Source organism: Pan paniscus, chromosome 7, assembly GCF_029289425.2.
Source record: "Pan paniscus chromosome 7, NHGRI_mPanPan1-v2.0_pri, whole genome shotgun sequence".
NCBI classification, from domain to species: Eukaryota; Metazoa; Chordata; class Mammalia; order Primates; family Hominidae; genus Pan; species Pan paniscus.
The window spans coordinates 58,190,000-58,217,457 of record NC_073256.2 but is presented as its reverse complement, the minus strand read 5'-3'; the positions used below and the strand labels follow the sequence as shown (position 1 = coordinate 58,217,457).

At 34.9% G+C, this 27,458-nt stretch overlaps 1 protein-coding gene across 3 annotated transcripts in view; it reads left to right on the top strand.

The window, feature by feature from the left end:
- ADAM2 (ADAM metallopeptidase domain 2) overlaps nt 1-18,025 on the top strand; it is a 96,400-nt gene extending 78,375 nt beyond the window's left edge. For all 3 annotated transcript variants that reach the window (XM_055116500.2, XM_055116499.2, XM_003823309.4), the window contains 6 exons: nt 4,816-4,999; nt 10,985-11,062; nt 11,281-11,419; nt 14,055-14,214; nt 15,795-15,858; nt 16,630-18,025. In XM_055116500.2, coding sequence (XP_054972475.2) covers nt 4,816-4,999; nt 10,985-11,062; nt 11,281-11,419; nt 14,055-14,214; nt 15,795-15,828 — 595 coding nt within the window. In that variant the 3' untranslated portion in view covers nt 15,829-15,858; nt 16,630-18,025. The remainder of the gene's footprint in view (nt 1-4,815; nt 5,000-10,984; nt 11,063-11,280; nt 11,420-14,054; nt 14,215-15,794; nt 15,859-16,629) is intronic.
- Nucleotides 18,026-27,458: the final 9,433 nt, after the last annotated feature.

Here is a 27,458-nt window from a genome sequence, read left to right as displayed (position 1 = left end):
TTTCTTTTTTTTTTTTGAAGGAGTCTTACTCTCTCCCCCAGGCTGGAGTGCCGTGGCACTATCTCGGCTCACTGCAAGCTCCGCCTCCCGGGTTCACGCCATTCTCCTGCCTCAGCCTCCCGAGTAGCTGCGACTGCAGGCGCCTGCCACCACGCCCGTCTAATTTTTTGTGTTTTCAGTAGAGACGGGGTTTCACCTTGTTAGCCAGGATGGTCTTGATCTCCTGACCTCGTGATCCACCTGCCTTGGCCTCCCAAAATGCTGGGATTACAGGCGTGAGCCACCGCACCTGGCCAAAGCGTGGTATTTAAGAACATGTGCTCTACAGCCAGACATTTTGGTTTTAAATCCTAATCCCACTCTTTGACTATTCATGTGACCTCAGGCAGGTATTTCAGTTTTTTTTAATATGTAATATATGAATATTAATAACACATCACCAGTTTGGTGCCAGTGGGAAACATAGACGCTGTATGAAAAACACTTAGAATGGTGACTGATACATTAGTATGTTCTATATGAGTGCTAACTATTATCTGTTACTATCATTTTGTAAATTAGAACTAGAAGACCGGGCGGGGTAGCTCACACCTGTAATCCCAGCACTTTGGGAGGCTGAGGCGGGCAGATCACCTGAGGTTAGGAGTTAGAGACCAGCCTGGCCAACCTGGTGAATCCCCGTCTCTACTAAAAATGCAAAAATTAGCCAGGCATGATGGCGGTTGCCTGTAATCCCAGCTACTCGAGAGGCTGAGGCAGGAGAATCGCTTGAACCTGGGAGGCAGAGGTTGCAGTGAGCCGAGATCGCGCCACTGCACTCCAGCCTGGGCGACAGAGCGAGACTCCACCTCAAAAATAAAAAATAAATAAATAAATTAGAACTAGAATGTTACTGATACCCATTCCTTTGTTGTAAAATTTTATGTTGATATTATTTCAAAAGTAAAGTAAAACTTCTGTAATAAACTTTATAGTTTTCGTGAATAGTGCAAGGAATTCCCATATACCCTTTGCCTAGGTTTACAGGTTGTTTACATTTTTCCTGTTGCTTTACCCTTCTGTTGTTCCAACTCTTCTCTCCTCTCCTCTCTTCATAATTATTTTTCTGAACGGTTTGAGTGTAAGTTGAAAACTGTGCTTGTTTATTCCTCAATATATCCATGTGTTTATCTTGAAAATAAAGATATTTTCTTACATAACTTATTGTAGCTATCAAACATGGTTCATATTGAAATTTCATTCATTGTTTTGAGTAATTTTAGGCTATTTTCCTTGTTCAGGAACAAACCCAGTGTCAGATATTTACATTAACTCCTAATGTATTTTTAGAGTTCTTTAATTTGGAACATTTTTGTTTTTATTTGTGTTTCTTTTTATTAGTTTTTTTAATACTATCGGTTAAGTAATTTGTAGAATTTTCCCACAATTTAGGTTTCTTTGAAATTTTTCATAATTATGTGTAAGTGATACATTTTGGCATGTTTATCACTGAAGTGATGTTGTTGTACCCTGGATTTTTTTAAAGGTACATGCCATTTTCTTTCAGTATTGGACATTTTTAGGTTAAATGTTTTGATAAAGTCATTATTCTCTAAATCTTTCAACTGTGAAATTACTATTTTCCTTTTGGGTTTAATATGTAATTTTGGAGGAGTTATATTGAGACCCTGGGCATATTCTGTTTCTCCTCAAACTTTAACTAACTAGTTTTAAAATCCATTAGTGATTTTCTAACTGTATTATTGACTTTGCCTTTATTATCTAGAAATGTACTGTAGGAAGAAGTAGTCACTTCTATATTTTTATTTACTTATCTATATATATCAGTTTAGACACAATAATTGTTATTTTATTTAATAGGATAAAATACATTACTATCATTATTTTGATACTTTCTCAAATTCTCTTAATTTTGACTATTGGGAATCCCTTTGAGCTGGTTAATGTCTCCTTTTCAAAAGTCTGTAGGACTTTTTAATAACTTCCAAATTTTTCTAGCACAAGAAAAGATGTTGTAGGTTGCATTGAGCTTCTTCTACTTCTGCTCTGGATTCAGCTATTCATCCAAGGAGCCTTGGTTCCTTTTCTTAGAAGATGGTATTTGAAAATAAATACCTAAGCACCAGCTGTGTGCATGTCTACTATTTCTTTTTTCTTTTTAATTTTTTTTATTTTTACTGACTTTTTATTTTTTAATGTTTTTATTTGGAAACAATTTCAGACATATAAAAGTTAGAATAATAGTGCAAATAATTCCTGTATACCCTTCAAATTTTCCAAATTTTAGCATTTTAACACATTTGGCTTATCATTTTCTATCTCTTTGTCTCTGTCTCTGTCTCTCTTTTTCATTACATATAATATACACACAAATATACAAATATACACATTATAAACACATACAGTTTTGTAACTATATGTATATATTGCTTTATAATTGTTTTTCTGAAATATTTGAGAGTAAATTTCAGATATGGTGGCCCTTTATTTCTTTTTTATTCTTCTCATTACCTCTTAAGCCTGTCAGTCAATGGAGCTAGAACATGCATCTCATATATGCACATACATGTATCACATATTCATTCATGTAAATCTCTGAATTTAAGACATGAACTTAGTGATAATTCTAATTCCAATTAAGTGCCATAAAGTACATTTTAGTATACAAGTTGCTTCCTCATATACTCAAGTTCCAAATGCACAGAAATTTGCTTTATAATTGCTAAAGCATATACTTACTGAAAGAAAATTCTAGCTATTATGACTATATTTTCCTTTTCATCATTGATCCTTTTTATATAAGCTGCATTAAAGGGCTTCTCTGCTGAATGAAATGTCTGTGTAGTATTGGTGTTGGTATCTAGTAATTTATTTGCCCTCTATGTTATATTTTACTTTTTCTATGTGTGTTTAGCATATTTCTTAACTTTGTATCATATAATATGACTAATACATAATGGAAATTGCATTCACTTTTGCTTTTCTGAAGGCTAGAATTTTGTAATGGAAGGGATTTAACATAGCTGGACTCAAACTATAAAGCAAACCTGTCTCTGAGCAGGAGCTGAAAACATTGTTCATTCCGTTATGCCTCTGGGAGATGCTTTTATGTGCTCCCTGGATTCTTCACCACACAAGCTTAATTAGTTCAGTAGTCATCCAGGTTTCAGGCTGAATATAAACCTGAAATTTATATTCAGATTTCAGTTCTCAGTCTAAGTTTCCAGTCAACTAACTGACATTAGACCCGTATTTTAATAATGTCCTTGGATTATTCAAGCTAAGAATCTTCAATGTGCTTTCATAAATTATTAAACAAAGCCACATCTACAGAATATCTGGTGCTGCAGTTCCCATTCTTAAAGCTCAGTTATATAGTCCTTTCCTTTCTGGTTACATTCCGGTGTCTTCAAAGTGTGAGCATATGTGTTTCAGATTACAGTTCTACCTTACTACAATGCCTTCCAGCCAAAGACCACCAAGAAGGCAGCTGTAGTTGAGCAAGTTGGGTTTTTTTACATGTTGAGTGGTGAGAATGTGCATCATGAGAAATTGTGGAGTATGCCAGTTCTAGAGATTTGGACTTGGGTTAGGTGATTTTAGGAAGGTTTCAGGAAATAGACTTTTGCTGTAAATTAGATGTTTTAAAGTAGAGATATTAATAATTGTATGATTGTATATCTTAATCTTATATATGAAGAGGGAAGACTAAAGTGAAGCTAAAGTTGTAATTGCTAAAGAAGCAATAGTCACACATATTAGTTGAATCGTGGGAATGTCCAGTAACTGTGGCTTGGACAATGTTTGTTTCTCCTCTGTGTTCAGACATGATCTATGAAGTGAGCTTGCTTATTTTCTTAATCTTTCATGATCACAGAATGGCTTTGCCTAAGGTTGATGTTCTATGAAATTACTTAATGTTTAACCGGTGTGTGCACTATGAGTGCAGAACAGCTTTTATCAACTCCAAGTCCTTCCTCGATGACTCCTGGCCACTTCAGGGGCTGGGTTGCCCATTTTCGTTGTCTTCTTTTGGCCAAAGGGAGAAAAGTTCAGGCCATAGAAAATTGCTTGAAGACATTTAGATTTTCATCACTGCTGAGATTTTGCTGATTAGGAGGCTATTTAGATAACGTATGTTGTCTATCTCAACACATGCAGTTGATCTAGGGTTAGTCTCTCTGCCTCCATGGTTTCCTGAATCTTCTGATGTAGCAATGGTCATGTGGTAGCATTTAAGATTCCAAACAGGATGCAAGGGCCAAATAAAAATCTTATGGTTTGTAGCATGTACTGTAGGCAAATGCTTACATTAATCTGTAGGAAATACTACCTTATGTGATATATATAGTGATAACCCTGTAGTATTAATTAATGGTTATTTTTGTAATTAATATGAGTGACCTTGAAATCTTCATTTTTAAAATCACTGAAAAGGTGAACAGATGTTAAATTCATTTGAGCTTGGGTTTGATTTTGTTTCAGATTCAAAGGAAAGTGAAGGAATCACAAAAAAAGTTGTCAGGCTAACTAGGGAATATTAGGTTGGTGCAAAAGTGATTGCGGCTTTTGCCATTAAAAAAGTGGCAAAAACCACTATTAGTTTTGCACCAACCTTAGTTCATAATTAATTACTAAAATGTTCAGTTATTATTGGCAATTTAGGCAAGGCTCTTTTTTTGGTGTTTTAAAACGAATTGCATATATTAGCTTGCAAACCTTGAATACTTTATTTAAATCTATCTATTTTAAAAATTATATTCTTGTACTTCTCTAAATTAAAATTAATAATTTTTATTTGTGGATAAATTATAGCAATCTGCAGTGCGGAAAATTAATATGTAAATATGTAGGTAAATTTTTATTACAAATTCCAAGAGCCACTATTATTTATGCCAACATAAGTGGACATCTCTGCATTGCTGTGGAATTTGCCAGTGATCATGCAGACAGCCAAAAGATGTGGATAAAAGATGGAACTTCTTGTGGTTCAAATAAGGTAGGTAGTCTTTTATTCCCAAATAATTTCCTAATATTTTAGACTTTGCCCTTTTTTGAGATGAGTGTCACTCTTGCCCTGGCTAGAGTGCAGTGGTGTGATCTCTGCTCACTGCAACCTCTGCCTCCCAGGTTCAAGTGATTCTCCTGCCTCAGCCTCTTGAGTAGCTGGGATTACAGGTGGTACCACCACACCCAGCTAATTTTTGTATTTTTAGTAGAGACAGAGTTTCACAGTGTTGGCCAGGCTGATCTCAAACTCCTGACCTCAGGTGATCCACTCACCTCAGCCTCCTAAAGTGCTGGGATTACAGGCGTGAGCCACTGCACCTGGCCTAGACTCTGTTCTTAAATGATACATAATTAGTATTTTTTCTCAGAATTTAAGTGCATATTCAATACAGAAAATCAGGAAAAAAACAAACTTTAAAAGAATAAAATATTTGCAATCATGCATATATGACATTGCTATGAATATTTTGTTGGTTATTTAGTAGTTTTTTCATTGAAATTATGTGTATTCACTGAATTGAGAACTGCGTTGTTCATTTACTGTATTTTATTAAATATCTCATATCACACAGAGAATACATCTAATGTCATAAATTATCTTTTGATATAATCATTTTAAAATAGCCATTAAAATAATATATGCCCATTTTACTGATGAAAATAATAAACAAACTCACAGAATAAAGAAAAAATCAATCCAGTCACATATCTGAGATGTAATAACTCTTTTAATTTTTATGAACCTTCCATCAATTTTTCATAGATATGCACACACACAGAGTTGTAGAATATTTATCTGTCTACATATCTATCTTTCTTACTTTGCATTCAATATGGTACCTATGCATACATATCAACAGTTTTTGCCTTCCTAGATTTTTTTATTATATGAAATATGAAATACATACAAACACGTATATACACAAGGAGGTACAAGCTCAAATTAGTCTCATGTTTAAATTATAAAGCCTCTCTGGCTTAATAAGTAACAGAATACAGTAAGCCCCTTATTGAAGAAAAGAGGGAAAGGAAAACTATGCTAACTTTACTAATATTCATTTAGAAAATTAGAAAGTAAGAGTGTATACAAATAAAAAAATTGTCATTCAAATTCTCACACAAAATGTAAGTCATTTAAAAAATTGTGCAACACATTTGCTTTTATTAAATTTACTTTGAAAATGTCTTACCAAATTAATGCCCAAGACTATCTTATATTTTAAATTCTCCATTATTTCTAAATAGGCTAAAATATGTTATGTGAGGTAGGAATTGCACAGGAAATGGGAACCACCAAGAGTGGCTTAAATGGTTGGTAGTTATTTTTTTCCCATAATACAAAGTAATTTTGGAGGTTGTCTGTCCAGAGCAGTTATTGGGTGCCACTATGTCATCAATGACCCAGACTCAGTCCAGTTTTTAGCTATAGATCTTGTTTGTGATCCTCCTTTACATGGCCTTCAAAATGGTTGATTGGAACTCTGGTTATATCCACAGTTAGTGAATGGGATGAAGGATATATGACAGGCAGTACCCTGCCACAGTGTTCATGACAAAAGTGATGTCCCATCAAGTAGCCATCTAAGAACACTAGGACGAGGATGGGATGAGTTGGAAAAATAATACATTTTAAATCAACCATGTATTTGAGAAACTAAAAAACCACACACAGGCTTAGGAAAGATGCATGCTCAGAAAGGACCTGGGATGATCATAAGCTTTATATTCAGGTTGACCCCAACGTTCAGATAATACTAAATTAATTAGTAAAGAACTTTCACAGAATAGAGCCATTCTACAAACACTGGGCAAGTTGGCAGGTTTTTAAATTGCTCCATTTTCATGCTATTTCTTGCCTGAATACCTTGTTTTGTGTGTGTGTGTGTGTGTGTGTGTGTGCATTTTGTTGTTTTATAGGTCCTGTGAAATTTATGCTTTAAGGAGGTGGTGGATTTACTATTCCAGTGGATTTACTATTACTTGCACCCTCTAAAGCTGTGGGCTGCACTGTACCTTGGACCCTTTTAGCCATAGCTAGAGTGGCTGGGATGCAGGGTGCCAAGTCCTGAGGCAGTATAGGGCAGGGGGGCCCTGGGCCCTGCCCAGGAAACCATTTTTCCCTCCTAGGCCTCTGTGTCTGTGATGGGAAGGGCTACCATGAAAGTCTCTGATATGCCTTGGAGACATTTTCCCCACTGTCTTGATGACTAACATTTGACTCCTCATTACTTATGCAAATTTCTGCAGCAGACTTGAATTTTTCCCCAGAACATGGGTTTTTTTTTTCTATTGCATCATCAGGCTGCAAATTTTTCCAACTTTTATGCTTTGCTTCCTCTTGAATGCTTTGCTGCTTAGAAATTTCTTCTGCCAGGTAGCCTAAATCATCTCTCTCAAGTTCAGAGTTCCACAGATTTCTAGGGCAGGGGCAAAATGCTGCCACTCTCCTTGCTAAAACATAACAAGAGTCACCTTTTCTCCAGTTCCCAAGAAGTTCCTCATTTCCATCTGAGACCACCTAAGCCTGGACTTCATTGTTCATATCACTAAGCGCATTTTGATCAAAGCCATTCAACAAGTCTCTAGGAACTTCCAAACTTTCCCACATTTTCCCGTCTTCTTCTTAGCCCTCCAAATGATTCCAATCTCTGGCTGTTACCCAGTTCCAAAATCGCTTCCACGTTTTTTAGTATTTTCACAGCAGCACTCCATTCCTGGTACCGATTTTACTGTATTAGTCTGTTCTCATGCTGTTAATCAAGACATGCCTGAAACTGGGTAATTTATATAGAAAACAAGATTTAATGGACTCACAGTTCCGCGTGGCTGGGGAGGCCTCACAATCATGGCAGAAGGCAAAGGAGGAACAAAGGCATGTCTTACGTGGAGGCAGGCAAGAGAGTGTGTGCAAGGGAACTGCCCTTTATAAAACCATCAGATCTCATGAGACTTACTATCAGGAGACCAGCATGGGAAAAACCTGCCGCCATAATTCAATTACCTCCCACCAGGTCCCTCCCATGACACTGTGGGTATTGTGGGAGCTACAATTACGTCTCCACCATAATCTTTTGCCCCAGGTGTCTGCAAATGTTACTCTCCCTGCACCTTTCCCTAACAGTCTATACTGCTTCTTTCCATCTGAGATTTGAGTTAGGCAAATCAGAAACCAGTCCTTAAGGCAGCTACCAGACTAGTTAGAATATTGCCAATAAAATCTGTGCTGTATCCTTCAGTTTGAGGGAAGGGATTGAGAATTTAGCTGCTGCCTCATTCAGACAAAAATGCCATAAAATTTTCTACCATTTTGACTGTGACAATGTGTTCTTCAGTATTTTACTGGTTGCTGTAGACCTTTGACTGTTTCCAGAGCTCCTATAATGTTATTTCAGCCAGATTTTGTTTTGTTTTCTATATCACCGTTTTTCTGATGTACCTCCCCAGACTATTTATTGAAAGTTTGGTATAACCTGCTTCTAATTCTGCCACTGTTGTAGGGGGTGCAAATGATCATTTAAATCCAAAATGCTTGGTCATTGGTGGCCACTGGAGGAGCGCTGCCTTCAGTTTTGGTTGCTTTTGTGGAATCACACTGTTTCACATTTTCTGAACCTAAAAATGATTTTTATCTCTGGTACAACTATGCCTTTAAAAAAAGAGTATGAGCCTGGCCAACATGGTGAAGCCCCGTCTCTACTGAAAATACAAAAATTAAGTGGGCGTGGTGGCACAAGCCTGTAATCCCAGTTACTTGAGAGGCTGAGGCACGAGAATTGCTTGAACCCAGGAAGCATAGGCTGCAGTGAGCTGAGACCAAGCCACTGCACTCCAGCCTGGGCAACAGAGTGAGACCCTATCTCAAAAAAAAAAAAAAAAAAAAAGAGTAGGTACAGATGTTATTTCATTTAGCATTTTAGTTCCTACATAACAAGGTTTCTGTAGGAACCTATTCTGCCTAATGATAATTAAGGAGGCTGCATTATGATTCTTATCTCAAAACAAAAATAAATCTGTTTTAGAGAGTTTGGTGAAGAATAAAAAAGAATTGTTTTTTTATGTAATATTACTATTGCTATATGGTTATAAATAATTTTTAATTTTTTTAGCTAGCTTCTTTATTTGGATGCTGCTTTTCCCTAGCAAAGCTTCCTGCATGATGCAACTGAAGTTAAGCACTCTGCCACAGGCATGTTAAAGCAAAAACAAACAAACAAACAAAACCCAGACAAAAACAAAAACAAACAAAAAAACCCACAAAAACACTTCATTGCAGAAAAAGGGTACCAGTAATACCAACAACCCTTCCTCAGCTTTTGTTTCTCTAGACAATTAATATATTTAATGGTTCTGAAAATTAGGTTTACTTTTTTCTGGACAATAGCTCTGCAAATTATATATCTAACTACTCTATTTAAATTGTAGTTAGGTGTGAAGGAAGCATGCTAACAGAACAGATAGATTTATAACTACAGCAGCACTAATCTGTATCCAGTATCCAGAGCTAGTACTTTTTATACTACTACCACAGCCATCCCAAATAACCTGGCCATCTATTCATCATTAGTCCATTTCCCCATAAATCTTAAACGGAGGTATGCATTGCCATAATTATCCAACACAATTAACAATGTATTTTTTCATACTCAATAATGTTGGGCAAAAACTATGTGAACAGGTTAACTCTCTGACTTTAAAAGTTAGTGTGTTATGATCCTATATTATAAGAGGAAAAATCTCCCAAAATATTGCCAATATTCTTTAGCAAACTTTTAAAATAAAAAATATTTCTAATTACATGTTCTTGGGCTTACCATTAGTCGCTTTGAGTATTTGTATGAGTGCATTAAACATTTTTTGTTCTTTTGAAACATAGTATTATTTGATATAGGTTGAAAGAGATCTCTGAAAACAATTACTAAACCTTTGTCTTAATGCTTAACTTTCTTTATCTCAGTTGATTTAACTACCAGCAAGAGAATTAAACAAGTCAGAATCCTTGGTGTCTTTTTACCCATCTCTTTTTACTATGCATATTACTCCAACTCAGCTGGTTTAAACTTTCTATCTCAAATACATCTACTGGTTTCTATCCTCACTACCACTGAATTTCACTGTATGCTTATCATTTTTGTGGACCACAGCAATGACATTCTAACTTTGTATCTATAGGCTATTGCCCTTTCCATTCTCTTTTCCAAAACCTACTTTTATCAGCTTTCCTTCTTCCAATATGTAAATATAGCAAATTGCTATATTTGACCAACTTGCTAATGAAGAATATAAGATTATACACAATCATGCCAATAATATCTTCTTTCATATAATATCGAGTTTTTTTGTCTGTTTCTCTCTCTTTTGTTATGGTATGAACAAGATGAGATTTGTGTTGTTCACTGATGCCTTCTTGGGGCCAGGTACATTTGTAGGACTCAAATATTTATTTAATGAATGACTGAATGGCCACACTGCCCTTTAGATTTCTCAAAGGTTCAATACAGTCTTCCATGGTAGAATCATTTTAAATATTACTTCTTTTTTTATAATACTCTGTCTTTTATTTCTATACCAATTAAGTCCTATCTATCATCAGGGCTCAATGAGAAGGTTTTAACTCTTCTCGAATATTTGACACATTTCCTGTATTTTACGCTTCATAAATCAATTTTTTCATTACAGCATTTATTACGTACTTATTTGTGTTTTACTCATTTCATATTTGTCCCTGCTATCCCAGTCTAAGCAGGGAAGAAGCCGTTATTGTTTTGTTTACTCCTAGATAATCAGAGTCTCATCTAGTGCTGGAAACATAGTAGCTCAATACATTAACTATTCATTGTTAGTATACTAATTCTTGTTGCTAAATCAATACCCTTTTTATTAGTCCATGGTAATATGGTATGGTATGGAATGCTTTTAATCAAATGGCAACTCTAGATGGCATGTCAATTAACTTATTTTTGCTCATCCTTTTTAGGTTTGCAGGAATCAAAGATGTGTGAGTTCTTCATACTTGGGTTATGATTGTACTACTGACAAATGCAGTAATAGAGGTGTAAGTAGCAGTACTATGAGGTGAAAATAGAAATCATTGAGCCTAATTTTAGGAAACTAAATGCATTGCTACACACACACACACACGCACACACACACACACCCCAAAACATATAGGAAAATTGGCCTTATCTGTCCTACATTTTATTTTATAATTCTACTTGAACACATATAAATCTAGTTGCTTATCTTATAAGGTGATATTTCTCCTTCTTTTAGGTATGCAATAACAAAAAGCACTGTCACTGTAGTGCTTCATATTTACCTCCAGATTGCTCAGTTCAATCAGATCTATGGCCTGGTGGGAGTATTGACAGTGGCAATTTTCCACCTGTAGCTATACCAGCCAGACTCCATGGTAAGTATTAATAATAAATCAGAAAATAATTAAAACATAATTTGAATTTATTAAATTTGATAACAAATAATATTTTGTCTACCAATTTATATCTAGACTATGTTTAGACATTAAACTGCACATGAATGTGTATGTTTTACTTCCACTTCCAGAGAGTAATATATTACAACATATGTAGCATATGTTATAAATATGATATATCAGTCAGAGCCCAGGCATAAAGACAGAAATCACTTTAGTCTTTCAAACAGAAAGAACGCCGTGTAAGGCGTCTGGTAATTGCATAGATGAGAAGATTAATCAGAGAAAGGTGAGGCAACCCAGAAAATGACTACCACTTTTTAGGGTTGTAGGGACAACAAAAAGAGGTGGTATTACTAGAATCAGAATCTGGGCCATTTAGCATGATATATAACTATGGTCAGGAATGTATAGCAGGATTGAAACCACAGGGAGAGTTACTGTCCAGCATGAGCTGGAGGTATAGAGAATATACAGTCACTGTTGGAGATGCTGGAGAGGAAGGGAGAATAATATCTCCCAGTGATCAAAACTGACTGGAAGACAGCAGGTCAAGGAACTTGGGCAGTGCGGTTCCCTGTGATATTGATCAAAGCAGAGGAAAAGCCTAGATGAATTTTAGAGAAAGCCAGAAGTTAACTGGCATTTCCAATAATACTTAGGACCAGGAGATTTTCTTTGATATAAAAATCTAAATGTACATACAAGTAGAGCCATTTTTCTGATTTTGAGTCATAGGTAGTTATTAATTCCAGTATCTGGAAATATTATATTTAATGTTATATAGTAATAGATTAGTAAGTTTAAAACTTTGTAACTAATGTATTTTCAAGCTATTTCCATTTTACTAGCAACAATTAGCTTATCTTCCCATTGGCTGCAATTAATTGTTTCTATTCATGCACACACATGCCATTTCCCAATGAGCAGTGGAGACCACTCCTTTCCAGGTTGGTTTTAGTGGTATGATTGATCAATAAAATGTGAAGAACTAACATTCTAGGACTCTCGTGGTCTTCCTACAGACTCTAGCTAGGTATTTTGCAGCCCTTACTTCTCTCATTCCCTGAAATCTCATTCTCTCATTCACCTCTTGAAAATTATCAGCAATATTTGAAATTTGATTGCACTCAGAAACAAAAATACAACCATCTAATAAGCCCTCCTCAAATTCATGACCAACAAAATTGTGAGCAAAATCTAATGTTTTAAGTTACTAAGCCTTGAGGTAATTTCTTATACAGCAATAAATAATAAAAAAATTTAGCTCCCAATATGTTGTGTAATAGAAATATAAAATGTGACCTTAGCTTTGAAATTGGATAGTGCATGGAAGACAGAAAGGCAGGAAACTACTGAAGTCTTAGTACATGTTGAAGTTGGTGAGCAATTCAAGGACAGTTTAAAAACATGTTGCAGAAAGTGAAACCATTATTATGAAGTGGTAAATTGTTTGGCATCACTGCTGCCTTTGGTAATGTGGAAAATTGAACTCATGCCTACTATGAAACTGCTGGAAGAAAATGTTAATAAGGCACTCTGGGACATTGGTCCAAGCAAGGATTTTATTGGTTTGAAAGTAAAACTAATTTTCATTCTCCCCAAGTTTCTTAAAGTAAGAAACAATGAAAGGCCAAATTTGAGATTAGAGCAATAAAATTTTATCTCAAATCAAAATTAAGCAAGGCCTTTGACTGTAAACACCTCTGTTAAAATCTCAGAAAAACTTAAGTTGATATATCTTAGAGACTCTTTCTTCTATACAAAAGGCCTTCTAAGTATTTTATGTAAATGCATCATAAAAACTTTCAAACAATAAGGCTACTAAGAATTTTAAACTGGTCATTTCATAACAGCCTCACAGGATCCAATACAGAGAAAGGCTTATGTCAAAGAGATTTGCGAGTGTGGCCTTTGTTTAATGGATTGTGTTTTTATTTGATACATGAGAAATTCACAGGAATTATATTAGCTCAGACTGAAAGTGATCAAGGTAGCATGTACGTTCATTGGTCCCCAATCAACTATAGGCAAGAAACAGGCTGATAAAGGTAGTCAGATGTGAAAAGGACTATTTGGATTATAAACCAAAGGGCATAAACAAAAAGTCAGAAACCACACTTCTTAATCTGTGGGTTTATGATTTTTTAGGTCAGCACCAACAAAAATAAACAACAACAAAAAACTATAGGCATAGATGGTTTCACAGGTGAACTGAACCAAATTCTTGGAAGAAAGCAATATTATTTTCAGAAAACAGTGGTGGGGAAGTTCCTGTCAACTCATCGTATGAGGAAAACATAATCCTGATGCCAAATTCAAACAAGGAACTCAACAAAGAAGAAAATCACAAAAAAAATTCTTCATGAACATAGATACAAAAATCCTCAACAAAGTATCAGCCCACCATATATAGCTATCCATTTTAAAAAGAGTTACAAGAGTCACTTTGGGCATTTATATTTTCAAGTTATCTATTTCATAGAAAATATGTTAATTTTTAAATTATTAAATTATTCAAAGATTTTATTCTGGTAGACTTAGTAAAATACAGAAATATCTTTACTATATTTCTGGTGCTTGCTTTCAAATCTTTGATTTTTTTTTCTCCTAGAAAGGCGCTACATTGAGAACATTTACCATTCCAAACCAATGAGATGGCCATTTTTCTTATTCATTCCTTTCTTTATTATTTTCTGTGTACTGATTCCTATAATGGTGAAAGTTCATTTCCAAAGGAAAAAATGGAGAACTGAGGACTATTCAAGCGATGAGTATATTGATTTCATATTTAAGATTTGTTATTTGTATAATTTATGAACATAATAAATAGCAATGTGGTAGATGTAATGAGTAATAATTCAAATTCAATTATTGTCTTTATATGGGAATTTAATAACTCATATATTAATAACTAATGGCCAGGGGTGGTGACTCACGCCTGTCATCCCACCACTTTCTGAGGCCAAGGTGAGTGGATCACTTAAAGCCAGGAGTTCAAGACCAGCCTGGGCAACATGGTGAAACCCCATCTCTCCAAAAATATACAAAAATTAGCCAGGTGTGGTGGCATGCACCTATAGTCCCAGCTACTCAGGAGGCTGAGGTGGGAGAATCACTTGAGCCTGGGAGGCAGAGGCTGCAGTGAGCTGAGATTGTGCCACTGCACTCTAGCCTAGGCAACAGAGTGAGACTGAGACTCAAAAAAGAAAAAATTATATATATATACACACACACACATGCACACACACACACACACATACACATGCATATATACACATATAATAATTGCAATTTTAATCTTATAAGAATCTGGACTTTTTAGGGGCAAGATTAGCTAAAGTTTAGCTGTCCATTCAAGTTTAAAGTTTATCTTTAAAGTTTATCTATCTTCTTTTATTATTTGATCTTGTTAAATATGTATTTTAACTTAATAATACTTAAATAACTTTGTAATATTTCTATATCTTAGTGAATTTTTATGCTATTTTAATGAAAGGTAGTAGGAAAACCCAGGAAAGTAATTTAGCTTTTTTTTGGTAGTAATGTAAATTGAAACACAGCAGTTAGAAGTAGAAAAAGATTAAAAGTTAATAAGTAATAAAAAACTTAAAAATCTAGATGATAGCCACAGCTAGTCTACAGAAAATATGAAACAAATAACTTTTATTAAAAATAAAAATATCTGAATATGTGCTATAAAAATACAAGTAAATATTAAAACTGGTTTATTTATTTTCAAGGAAAATGCTACCAAATGATTTCTCCCTGGGAGTTATATAACTATGTCCTTCATTTTACTTGAAGTGAATTGAATTTCATTAAAATACTTAAAATGACAATGTAAATGAAAATGGAATATATTTTAAAAGTTGATTTGAAATTGCTGAAATAATATACAGCACCTAAACTAGTAATAACTTAGTCATTATTTAAATATACTAAAGTGGTTTTCTTATATTGGATAACTATTGTGGAATAACTGATATCAAATATCTTCAGGGAAAAAAACATAGCTAGTAAAATGAATAGAAATTAATAGGGTTGAAAATGAATGGCAAAAAGTTTAAAGATACTTAACCAATAATATTATGAATATAACAATGATCTAAGTTTATTTTCGGGTAAACATATATCACTGTGCTTTTTTTTCATATTCACTGATGCAAAGATGTGCATTATTAGTCTTGATTACCAGGGCAGAGATGTTCTCAGTGATAGGGTATTCTCAAATAATGGGTGAACCCAGTTCTTAGGTAAAAATTCAGAACGGTTTCAAGACTGACAGATAATACAGAGGTTTGTAAAATCATCTTGAAGAAAGTATAATATTATTTTTATTTTTAATATGCAGGCAACCTGAAAGTGAGAGTGAACCTAAAGGGTAGTCTGGACAACAGAGATGCCATGATATCACTGTGAGTTTCTTTCATTTTTTTAAAATTTATTTTACTTTAAGTACTGGGACACAGGTGCAGAATGTGCAGGTTTGTTACATAGGTATGCATGTGCCATGGTGGTTTGCTGCACCTATCAACCCATCCTCTAGGTTTTAAGCCCCACATGCATTAGGTATTGGTCCCAATGCTCTTCCTCCCCTTGCCCCCCAACCCCCGACAGGTTCCGGTGTGTGATGTTCCCCTCCCTGTGTCCATGTGTTTTCATGATTCAGCTCCCACTTATAAGTGAGAACATGCGGTGTTTGGTTTCATGTTCCTGTGTGTGTTTGTTGAGAATGATGGCTTCCAGCTTCATCCATGTCCCTGCAAAGGACATGAGTGAGTTCCAAATATTTTAAGGATGGGGGGGTTGGGGGTAGGAGAGAGAAAGAACGTAATATATTAAATAAATATATATTAAGTAGTGACAGTCATATAGCTATATATAATAAAAATAAATTGAAGACTATTTTTCAGAATTATAATATTTTTCAGAATTTATAATAGACATGATCAAGTTATAAATGATATTGAAATTTTCCACTTAAAAATTTATTACAGTGTTATTTTTTAATTATTTTCTCTAGTTAATTTTACTTCTTTAGCATTTGTGTATTTAAAATGTTGGCTAAAAATAAATTGCATGATATAAGTCTACTTTGCAATAAGGTTACTTGCATGCTATTTGTTGAACTAGCTATCATTTCAATTTACTTGTTGATAACGGTGACGTTTTTTTCATTTATTCAGTCTTCTAGAGTAATTATCTGTGATGGATGGACACAAAAAAACGGAAAGAAAAGAATGTACATTACCTGGTTTCCTGGGATTCAAACCTGCATATTGTGATTTTAATTTGACCAGAAAATATGATATATATGTATAATTTCACAGATAATTTACTTATTTAAAAATGCATGATAATGAGTTTTACATTACAAATTTCTGTTTTTTTAAAGTTATCTCACACTATTTCTGTTGGTTAGTAGACACTAATTCTGTCAGTAGGGGCATGGTATAAGGAAATATCATAATATAATGAGGTGGTACTATGATTAAAAGCCACTGTTATATTTCAAATTGCAATGGTATGTGTTATGTTATAGTGTGATGGTCTGAAATCAATCACAGACAATGAGGCCCGCCTTGGCCTCCCAAAGTGCTGGGATTACCACGCCCGGCTGAGGCTGGGTAATTTGTAAGTAAATCACACTACCTAACTTCAAAATGTGCAAACACCATCGTACTGGCATAAAAGCAGACATGTAGACCAATGGAACAGAATAGAGAGCCAAGAAATAAATCTGTGCATTTACAGCCAACTGATTTTCGACAAAAGCACCAAGAATACATACGAGGAAAAGTTTCTTCAACAAATGATGTTGACAAAACTGGTTACCTATATGCAGAAGAATGAAATTAGATCCTATATATCTTAGATATATAGGATCCAATATATACATAAATTATCTCAAAATGAATCAAAGACTTAAATATAAGACCTGAAATTGTAAAAGTATAGGGGAAGAAAAACATAGGGGAAAAGCTCCAGGACATTTAGTCTGGGTAAAGACTTTTTGGAATATGACCTCAAAGTACAGACAACAAATGCAAAAATAGACAAATAGAATTGCACCATACTAAAAAGCTTCTGTACAGCAAATGAGACTCAACAGAGTGAGGTGACAGCTTAAAGAAAAAGAGAAAAGATTGGCAAACTATACATCTGATAATAAGTTAATATTCAAAATACTAACAAACTCAAACACCAAGAAGACAAATAGCCTGATTAAACAATGGACACAATAAAGGAATAGACTTTCTCAAAAGAATACATACAAATGGCCAACAGGTAAATTAAAAAATGCTCAATATCACTACTCACCAGAAAATGTAAATCAAAACCACAATAAGATATAAGGTTAGATTGGCTGTTATCAAAAGATAAAAGATAACAAGTACAGATGAGGATGCAGAAAAAACAGAACACTTATACACTGTTGTTGGGAATATAAATTAATACAATCATTATAGAAAACAGTATGGAGGTTCCTCAAAAAATTAAACATAGAAGTACTGTATGACTCAGCAGTCCCACCACTGGTTATGTATTCAAAGTAAATAAAATCAGTATGTTGAATAGATGACTGCACTGCCTGGTTTACTGCAGCACACACAATAGGGTCAAGATATGGAATCAAGCTAAATGTCCATCAACCAATGAATGGATAAAGAAAATACAGTACATATATACACAATTCAGCCATAAAAAGGAAATTATCTCATTTGCTACAACATTTATGAACTAGAGGCCATGACGTTAAGTAAAAGAAGCCACAGAAAGACAAATATCACATCATCTCACTCATGTGGGATCTATAAATACTGACTTCATAGAAGTAGAGAGTAGAATGATGGTTACCAGAAGCTGAAGTGATTAGAAGACAAAAGGGGTTTGGGGAAATGTTGGTCCAAGGGTACATATTTACAGTTAAATAGGGGGAATATTCTCAAGAGATCTATCGTGCTGACTATAGTCAATGACGGTGTATTTTATTATTGAAAAGCACAGAGAGCAGATTGTGTTTGCACCACAATAATGTTAACTATTTGGGATAATGAAGTTATCAGTTAGTTACATTTAATCACTCCACAATGTATACATGTTTCCAAACATTATGTTATACATGGTAAGTACATGCAATTTTATCTGTCAATTGAAAAAAAGTGGACTTAATACAAAAAGGAAAAGATAAAGTAGACATAATAACAGGCCCACTGATTGAAATTGTTTCATTACTTTTAAATATGTGGTTAAAAAAAAGAAATAAATGAAGTTTCCACTAAGAAGTTGATAGCACTTTGTCAATATTTGAGAGGTAAGTGACCTGCTCCAACCCCAGCCCCAACTCATAGACCAATGGCATATGAAATTTATCTATTCTAGTCCAGTGGAGTTCAAATCTAATCATGAGGACTGTAATTTAGAACAGAAAATAGTTAAAGAATGAGCTGAATTTAATAACCAATTTAAAGCCATAAATCTGAAAAAGACTGACAGGGAGGCCAAAATATGTTGGTCCAGCCTTTTTGGGGGCAGAATCAATAGTTTGAGTAAAGTGGCCTGAGTTGGTATGCAAATTATCTTAGAACTGTTAGCTACAAGAACTCAATTTACCGTAATCCCTCCGAGAGACAAGAAGGACCTAAGATGTATGTGAGTGAAATGGAAATACCATAGTGGAAATGTGAAATTACAGATAGTAAAGTTTGATTCTAAAGACTGCACCATGGTTACTTTCTTTTTACCCGAACATATAATTGGTATGGGTGTTATGTGTGAATGGGATGTATTGTCCTTTTCATGGGAGGACGGGGAAGGACATTGATTAAAGTTTACCCTTTAACTAATTTTTGCAGCTATACTAAATGAGAACTTTTAGAATGGTCCACGCCCTGCTCAATATCAAACATTAGGCAATAAAGAATTCCAGCGGGGCAATAAGAGAGCATTACTTTAATTAAGGAAATGGTTGTGGTCAGAGTTTTAATTCTCATTTTCTTTTTAAATGCACTGCTTCATTAGATGCAAAGCGAAGTATGAAGTAAACTTCCTTTCTCAGAAACTTTTGTGTCAGTTATAATGTATTTATCTAAATCTACCATCTCTATCTATCTATCTATCTATCTATATCTCTACCTCCCTACCTATTTATTTGGTACTAAGCAATCTTTCACAGTCTTAAGAACTTAGAGATAATAAAGGCTAAACAACACTAGAACATGGAATAATTTAATATGACTAGTAATTGCCTCAGCAAGGAACACTATAAATTTACAATACATTTGAAATATAAAATCTGTATCAGAATCTCTCTCAGGCTCATATGTTTCAAGATGAGAACATAATTTACAGATTCGGCCCATATAAAGATATTTAAGATTGGATATTTGATGGGACTCAAAGCCTCAGTAGAGCATACTCATATTAAATGTTCTATTCAAAGATGAAGGATTTGGTGTCACAAGAGAGAGTGCTGGTGAGCCCCAGGGATCCAATAAACATCCACGTGCAAAGTCCCTGGGGTTCTTATTAATATCTGTACACAGAGACTCATGGCTTAATCTCTTCATGAAATGAGAAAGGTTTGTGGAATAAATTCTGTCTCTAGGAAAGCTCATGAAAGAAGTTCCCAGTGGAGCCTTTATGCATTTATGTATAGAATGAAAATCCAGGTTGTATAACCAGGTTTTCCAGGTAAGTCAATTGGTCCTGGAGGTTTTCAGGGAATTATACCTTAAACAGCAAATTATACATATTCCTTCTCTCACTTAAGTCAAGAGTCACAGCCAAACATTCAGGCATCCACAGATATAAGAATAGAGTTCTCCCAGTTTATTTGTAAAATAAATCTACCCTCCCTGTATAATCCGCCACTGACTTTCTCATCACTGGTTAGGAACTTTTAATTATAAATTACTTGCGATCATTGTTCTTCTGCAACTTTCTTACAGTGCAGTTAAAGCAGCAAGAAAATTTCCAAAGTAGTAATTATTTATTTTATGGTCCAAAATATGATCTATCTTGGTGAATGGTCCATGTGCACTTGAGAAGATTGTGTATCCGGATGTTGGGTGTCTGAATGCCAATTAGATCAATTCGCTTGATGGCTTTCTTCACATCATCTATATCTTTACTGATTTTCTTCTCAGCACTCCTAACAGATATTGAAAGAGGAATAATGAAATCTACAACTATAATTGAGGACGTGTCTGTTTCTCTTTTCAGATCTGTCAGTTTTCTGTCAAGCATACACATTTAGTATTGTTATGTCTTCTTGGAGAATTTTCCCCTTATAATTTGTAATGTCTCCTTTTTCTCTGAAAACTGTCTGTTGGAATATCTATTTTATCTGAAATTAGGATAAGTACCTGGACCTACTTTAATTAGTGTTTGCCTGATACATTTGTCTTTTTACTTTTGACCTATCTAAATTTTTATATTTAAAAGAGGTTTATCATAGAGGCATACATATGGGCCTTGCTTTCTAATTCAATCAGTTATCACATAACTTGTATTTAGTCCAGTGGTTAGCATACATTTTTTTTCTGTAAAGAGCCAGATAATAAACGTTTTTGGCATTATGAGTCACATGGCTTCTGTTGCAAATCCTCCAATGTGCTGTTACAGTGTCAAAATGACAATGCAACATTTCTTTTCTTTTTATTTTTATTTTTCTTTCTTTCTTTCTTTCTTTTTTCTTTTCTTTTCTTTTTTTTTTTTTTTTTTTTTTTTTGATACAGAGTCTTGTTCTTTTCCCCAGGCTGGAGTGCAGTGACATGATCTCAGCTCACTGCAACCTCTGTCTCCCAGGTTCAAGTAATTCTCCTGCCTCAGCCCCCCAAGTAGCAGGGATTACAGGCACCCCTCACCACGCCTGGCTAATTTTTGTATTTTTAGTAGAGAGGGGGTTTACCATGCCGACTAGGCTGGTTTCAAACTCCTGACCTCAGGTGATCCACCCACCTCAGCCTCCCAAAGTGCTGGGATTACAGGTGTGAGCCACCACACCTGGCCAAAAATGCAGCATTTCATTGTTACACCACATTTTGTAAATAAAGTACATTTCATCCATTCATTATTATATTTTTATTTGTTATATATCAGTTGACAGACATTTGGACTCTTTCCACTTTTTCTCTATTATGAATAATGCTGCTATGAACTCTAATGTACCAGTTTTTTGTGGACATATGTTTCTATTTCTCTTGGATATTTACCTAGAAGTGAAACTGTTGGATTATAAAGTAATGATGTCACAGTAATCATTCAATTTGTCAATTATCTCCATTGGTTTACTTTCAAAAAATATTCAAACTTTGACTACACTTACCATTCCTAGTTTGAACCACCGTCGTTACTCTTCTTGACTATTGTTACAGCCCCCATACTTGTTTCATCCACTTTTCCCCTTGCCTATCTATAATCTATTTGCAAAAAAGTAGTCTTTTAAAGTGTAAGTTATATTGATTGACATTAAGACCTAATACTATAGTTTGGATGTTTGTCCACCCAAAACGTCATGTTGAAATTTGATTTCCAGTATTAGAAGTGGGTCCTAATGGGAGGTGTTTGGGTCATGGGGGCAGATCCCTCATGAATTACTGGCTGCCATCCTCATGGTAACGGGTGTGTTCTCTCTTATTAGTTCCTATAAGAGCCGGTTGTTAATAAGAGCGTGGCACCTCCCCCTACGTCTCGCTTCCTCTCTCACCATGTGAGCTTTGCACGTGCCTGTTCCCATTTACCTTCCACCATGAGTGGAAGCACCTGAGGATTTCACCAGAGATCAATCTTGCATCCAACAGAATTGTGAGCAGAATAAACCTTTTCATAATAAAAAAAAAAGTACCCAGTCGCACATATTCCTTTATAGCAACACAAAACAAAGACACCTTACATGAGATTTACTTTTCTGAACTACACTACAACAACCCTCTGACTAACTCTGCCAAGAAGTTCTCTGACATAGCCTGGAGACATTTTCCCCATTGTCTTCATGATTAACATTCAGCTTCTCATTACTTGTGCAAATTTCTGCAGCAGGCTTGATTTTCTTTTTCCCAGAAAATGGGTTTTTCTTTTTCTATTACATCATTAAGCTGCAAAATTTTCAAACTTTTATGCTCTACTTTCTCTTGAGTCCATTGCTGCTTAGAAATTTCTTCCACCAGATACTCCAAATCATCTCTCTCAAGTTCAAAATTTCACATATCTCTAGGGCAAGGGCAAAAAGCCACCAGTCTCTTTGCTAAAGCACAGAGTCACCTTTTCTCCAGTTCCCATCAAGTTCCTCATCTCCATCTGGGACCACATCAACCTGAACTTCATTGTTCATATCACTATCAGCATTTTCATCAGTCATTCAACAAGCCTCTAGAAAGTTCCAGACTCTCCCACATTTTCCTCTTTTCTTCTGAGCCCTCCAAACTGTTCCAACCTCTGCCTGTTACCCAGTTCCAAAGACGCTTTCACATTTTTGGGTATCTTTACAGCAGCACCCCTCTCTACTGGTACCAATTTACTGTATTAGTCTGTTCTCATGCTGCTAATAAAGACATACCGAAGACTGAGTAATTTATAAAGAAAAAGAGGTTTAATGGACTCACAGTTCCACGTGGCTGGGGAAGCCTCAAAATCATGGCAGAAGGCAAAAGAGGAGCAAAGCCATATCTTACATGGCAGCAGGCAAGAAAGAGCATGTGGAGGGGAGCTGCTCTTTATAAAACCATCAGATCTTGTGAGACTTATTCACTATCATGAGAACAGCACAAGAAATACCCACCCCCATGATTCAATTACCTCTCACCAGGTCCCTCTCATGATGCTTGGGAATTATGGGAGCTACAATTCAAGATTTGGGTGGGGCACAGCCAAACCGTATCACTGTATCTTTGTTCTCATTTGTTTCAAAGAACTTCTTGATTTCTGCCTTAATTTTATTATTTACCCAAATGTCATTCATGAGCATGTTTAATTTTCATGTAATTGCATGGTTTTGAGTGATTTTCTTAGTCTTGACTTATATTTTTATTGCACTGTGGTCTGAGAGTGTGTTTGGTATAATTTGGTTTTTTTTTTTTTGCATTTGCTAAGAATTGCTTTATGTCCAATTACGTGGTTGACTTTAGAGTATGTGCCATGTGGCAATGAGAAGAATGTATATTCTGTTATTTTCTGGTGGAGAGTTCTGTAGATGTCTAACAGATACATTTGGTCCAATGTTGAGTTCAGGTCCTGAATATCTATTAATTTTCTGCTTTGATGATCTGCCTAATGCTGTTTGTGGAGTGTTGAATTTTTCCACTATTATTGTCTAGGAGTCTATGTTTCTTTGTAGGTGTAGGCTGCAGCCTCGTAGGTTGATCTCAGACTGCTGCGCTAGCAGTGAGCAAGGCTCCGTAGGTGTAGGACCTGCCGAGCCAGGCATGGGAAAGAATCTCCTGGTCTGCCAGTTGCTAAGACCATGGGAAAGCACAGTATTTGGGTGAGACTGTCCCATTTTTCCAGGTACAGTATGTCATGGCTTGCCTTGGCTAGGAAAGGAAAAATCCCCTAACCCCTTGTGCTTCCTAGGTGAGGCGATGCCCTGCCCTGCTTCAGCTCACCCTCTGTGGACTGCACCCACTCTCCAACCAGTCCCAGTGAGATGAACCAGGTACCTTAGTTGGAAATGCAGAAATCACCTGTCTTCTGCATCCATCACACTGGGAGCTGCAGACCAGAGTTGTTCCTATTCGGCCATCTTGGAAAGGACCCTGGGTTTTCTCTGTGTCTTATGTCTTTTCTCTTCCTTTTTTCCCTCCATTACTGCTTTCTTTGAGTTAAATGGATATTTTTGAGTTACTATTTTAATTTTATCTTCTTTAACATATATTTTTGAATTGTCTCCTTAGTGACTGGTCTGAGGTTTACATTAATATCTTAATTTATAACAATGTAGTTTGAAGTAATGCCAATTTAATTTCAATAGTATACAGGCTTAGCTTATATGTAGCTCTGTCCTCTGCTCCAGTATACTTTGTCTTATTGTCACAAATTACATACTTACTATTGTGTACCCATCAATTTAGATTCATAGTTATTGCTATATGTAGCTGTCTTTTGAATAAGATAGGATATGAAAATTACAACCAAAATAAACTTATATTGTCTTTTATATTTACCTTCATAGTTACCCTTAATGGTGCCTAATTTTTGTTCATATGGATTGAGTTCTTTTATAGGGTAGGTCTGCTAGTGCCAAATTCTCTCAGTTTTTGTCTGTCTGAGAATGTCTTAATTTCTTCTTCATTTTTGAGGGATGGTTTTGCTCAATATAGAATTATTGATTGATCATTTCTTTCCTTCAGAACTTTGACTATTTCATCTTACTCTCTTGTGGCCTCCATGGTTTCTAATGATAAATCAACTATTATTCTTATTCAGCATTGTTTGTATGTGACAAAGTTATTTGTCTTTTGCTATTTTCAGGATTCTGTATTTTTTTGTTTAATGTATCTGGAGTTAAACATCTTTTCATGTGCTTATTTGGCCATTTGTTTGTCTTCTTTGGAAAAATGTCTATTCAAGTCCTTTTGAACTGTTTTTTTGCTTTGAGTTTTAGAAGTTGCTGAATTTTAGAAGTTGTATATCTATTCTGGATATTAATCCATTATAAGTTGTGATTTATAAATATTTTCTCTCATTCTGTTGGTTGCCTTTTTACTCTTTTTTTTTTTTTGCTTAAAAGTTTTTAATTTTTGTAAGGTCTGATTTGTCTATTTTTTTCTTTTGTTATTTGTACCTTTGATATCATCTCCAATAAATTATTCCCAAATTACACATCATGAAGCTTTTGGCCTATATTTTTTTCTAAGGCTTCTATAGTTTTAACCCTTACATGTAAGTCTTTGATATAGTTTGAGTTAATTTTTGTATGTGGCCTTAGGTAAGGGTCCAACTTTATCCTTTTGCTTGTGGAAATCTAGTTTTCCCAACATGATTTGTTTAAAAGACTGCCCTTTCCCTATTTGTCTTGGGTACTTTATTAAAGATCATTTAATTATATTCCTGCAGGTTTGTTTCTGGTCTTTCTAGTCTGTTACTTTGGTCTATATATCTGTCTTTACATCCAGCTGTATTAATTTCTGTAGATTTTTAGGTAATTTTAAAATGAGAAAGTGTGAGTCCTCCAACTTTGTTCTTTTTCAGAACTATTTTGGCTAGTCAGAATCCTTTGAGATTCCATATAAATTTTAGAATAGGTTTTTCTATTCCTGCATGAAAGCAATTAGGATTCTGTTTGGAATTGCATTGAATCTGATCAATTTACATAATACTGGCATCTTAAATATAAAGTCTTCTAATCCATGCACATGGGATAACTTTCCATTTTCTTATGTCTTTACTTTCTTTAAACAATATTTTGTAGATTTCATTGTACATATCTTTCAGCAGCTCTTTGGTTAAATTTATTTGTAATTATTTCATTCTATTTAATGCTATTGTATATTTAATTTTTAATTTCCCTTTTAGATTGTTTATTGTTAGTGTAAATAAATGCAACAGTTTTTTCCTTTTGTTTTCCAAGATGAGGTCTTGCTTTGTCACCTAGGCTGGAGTGCAGTGGTATGATCACAACTCACTGCGGCCTGAACTCCTGGGGTTAAGCAATCCTTTCGGCTACAAGTGTGCCATCAGGGCCAGTTAATTTTTTAAAAAATTTATTTTAGAGATGACTTCTTGCTATTTTGCCCAGGTTGGTCTTGAACTTCTTCCCTCAAGCAATCCTCCTGCCTCAGCCTCCCAAGTAGCTGAGATCACAAATGTGAACCACATGCCTGGGAAAAAGCAACTAATTTTTGGGTGTTGATTTGGTATCCTGCTACTGCGCTGAATTTATTAGTTATAGCATGGTGTGTGTGTGTGTGTGTGTGGATGTGTCTGCATTTGTGTGTAGTGTTCTCTATAGATAAGATTCTACCACTGAGAACAGAGATTTTACTTTGTCTTTCCAGTTTGGATGCTTTTTGTCTTGCTTAATTGCTCTAAGTAGATCTTCCAGTACTGTGTTGAATAGAAGCAGTGAAAGTGGACATCATTACCTTGTTCCTGATCTTGGAGTAAATGTTTTCACTCTCACCATTACATATGATATTCATTGTGGGTTTATCATATATACTTTTAACTATTTTGTGATAGTTTCCCTCTATTCCTAGCTTCTTGAGGCTTTTTTATCATTAAATATACTGAATTTTATCAAATGCTTATTCTCCTTCACTTAGGATGACCATGTGGTTTTTTCTTTCATTCTATTACATGGATTGGTTTTCATATGTAGAACTTCATGATGTATCTTATAACTGTATTTGATACAAACTGTATAGGAAACAAGCCAATGAAATATTTTGCTTTCCTCTTTTATCCTATTGTTTGAGAATAAAGACATATATTTTGCCTTCTACATTCTGGATATCAAGTAATGGCATCACAATATACACAGTTGCTTAAGGCACAAATCTATATTTCAACAACATAACTTACCTGTACCTTACTCATAATAACAAAAAATGTAAAAAACAAGTTTTATGTATCATGGTTAAACGCCTTATAAAATATCTCATAAAGTCTCACAGCATACTCACAAGTTAGGTATAATTTTACCTATTTTACTGTTAAGAAAATTAGAATTGTTTTGAAACACAGCCAGTAAGTGATTGAGACTTGGATGTGTCACTTCCTTTAACACTTTTCAGCTTTCTAACCATTATCGTACATATGGTATTAATTAATTTTTCAGAGCTCAAGTATCTTTTGCTAAATTTTCTAATTCTAAGAATTTGTATGAAAAAATCTCTTAGCATAAATGTTTAATTGTGCACTTTTTTGTCAATAAAGGATCCATTCTACAGGTGTGCAGTGACATTACATTGCATGTGATTTTCACTGGCATTTCCCTGATGATAGTGATGCTGACCATTTTTTCATACAATTCTTGGCCATTTGGATGGCTTCTTTTGAGAAATGTCAATTCAGG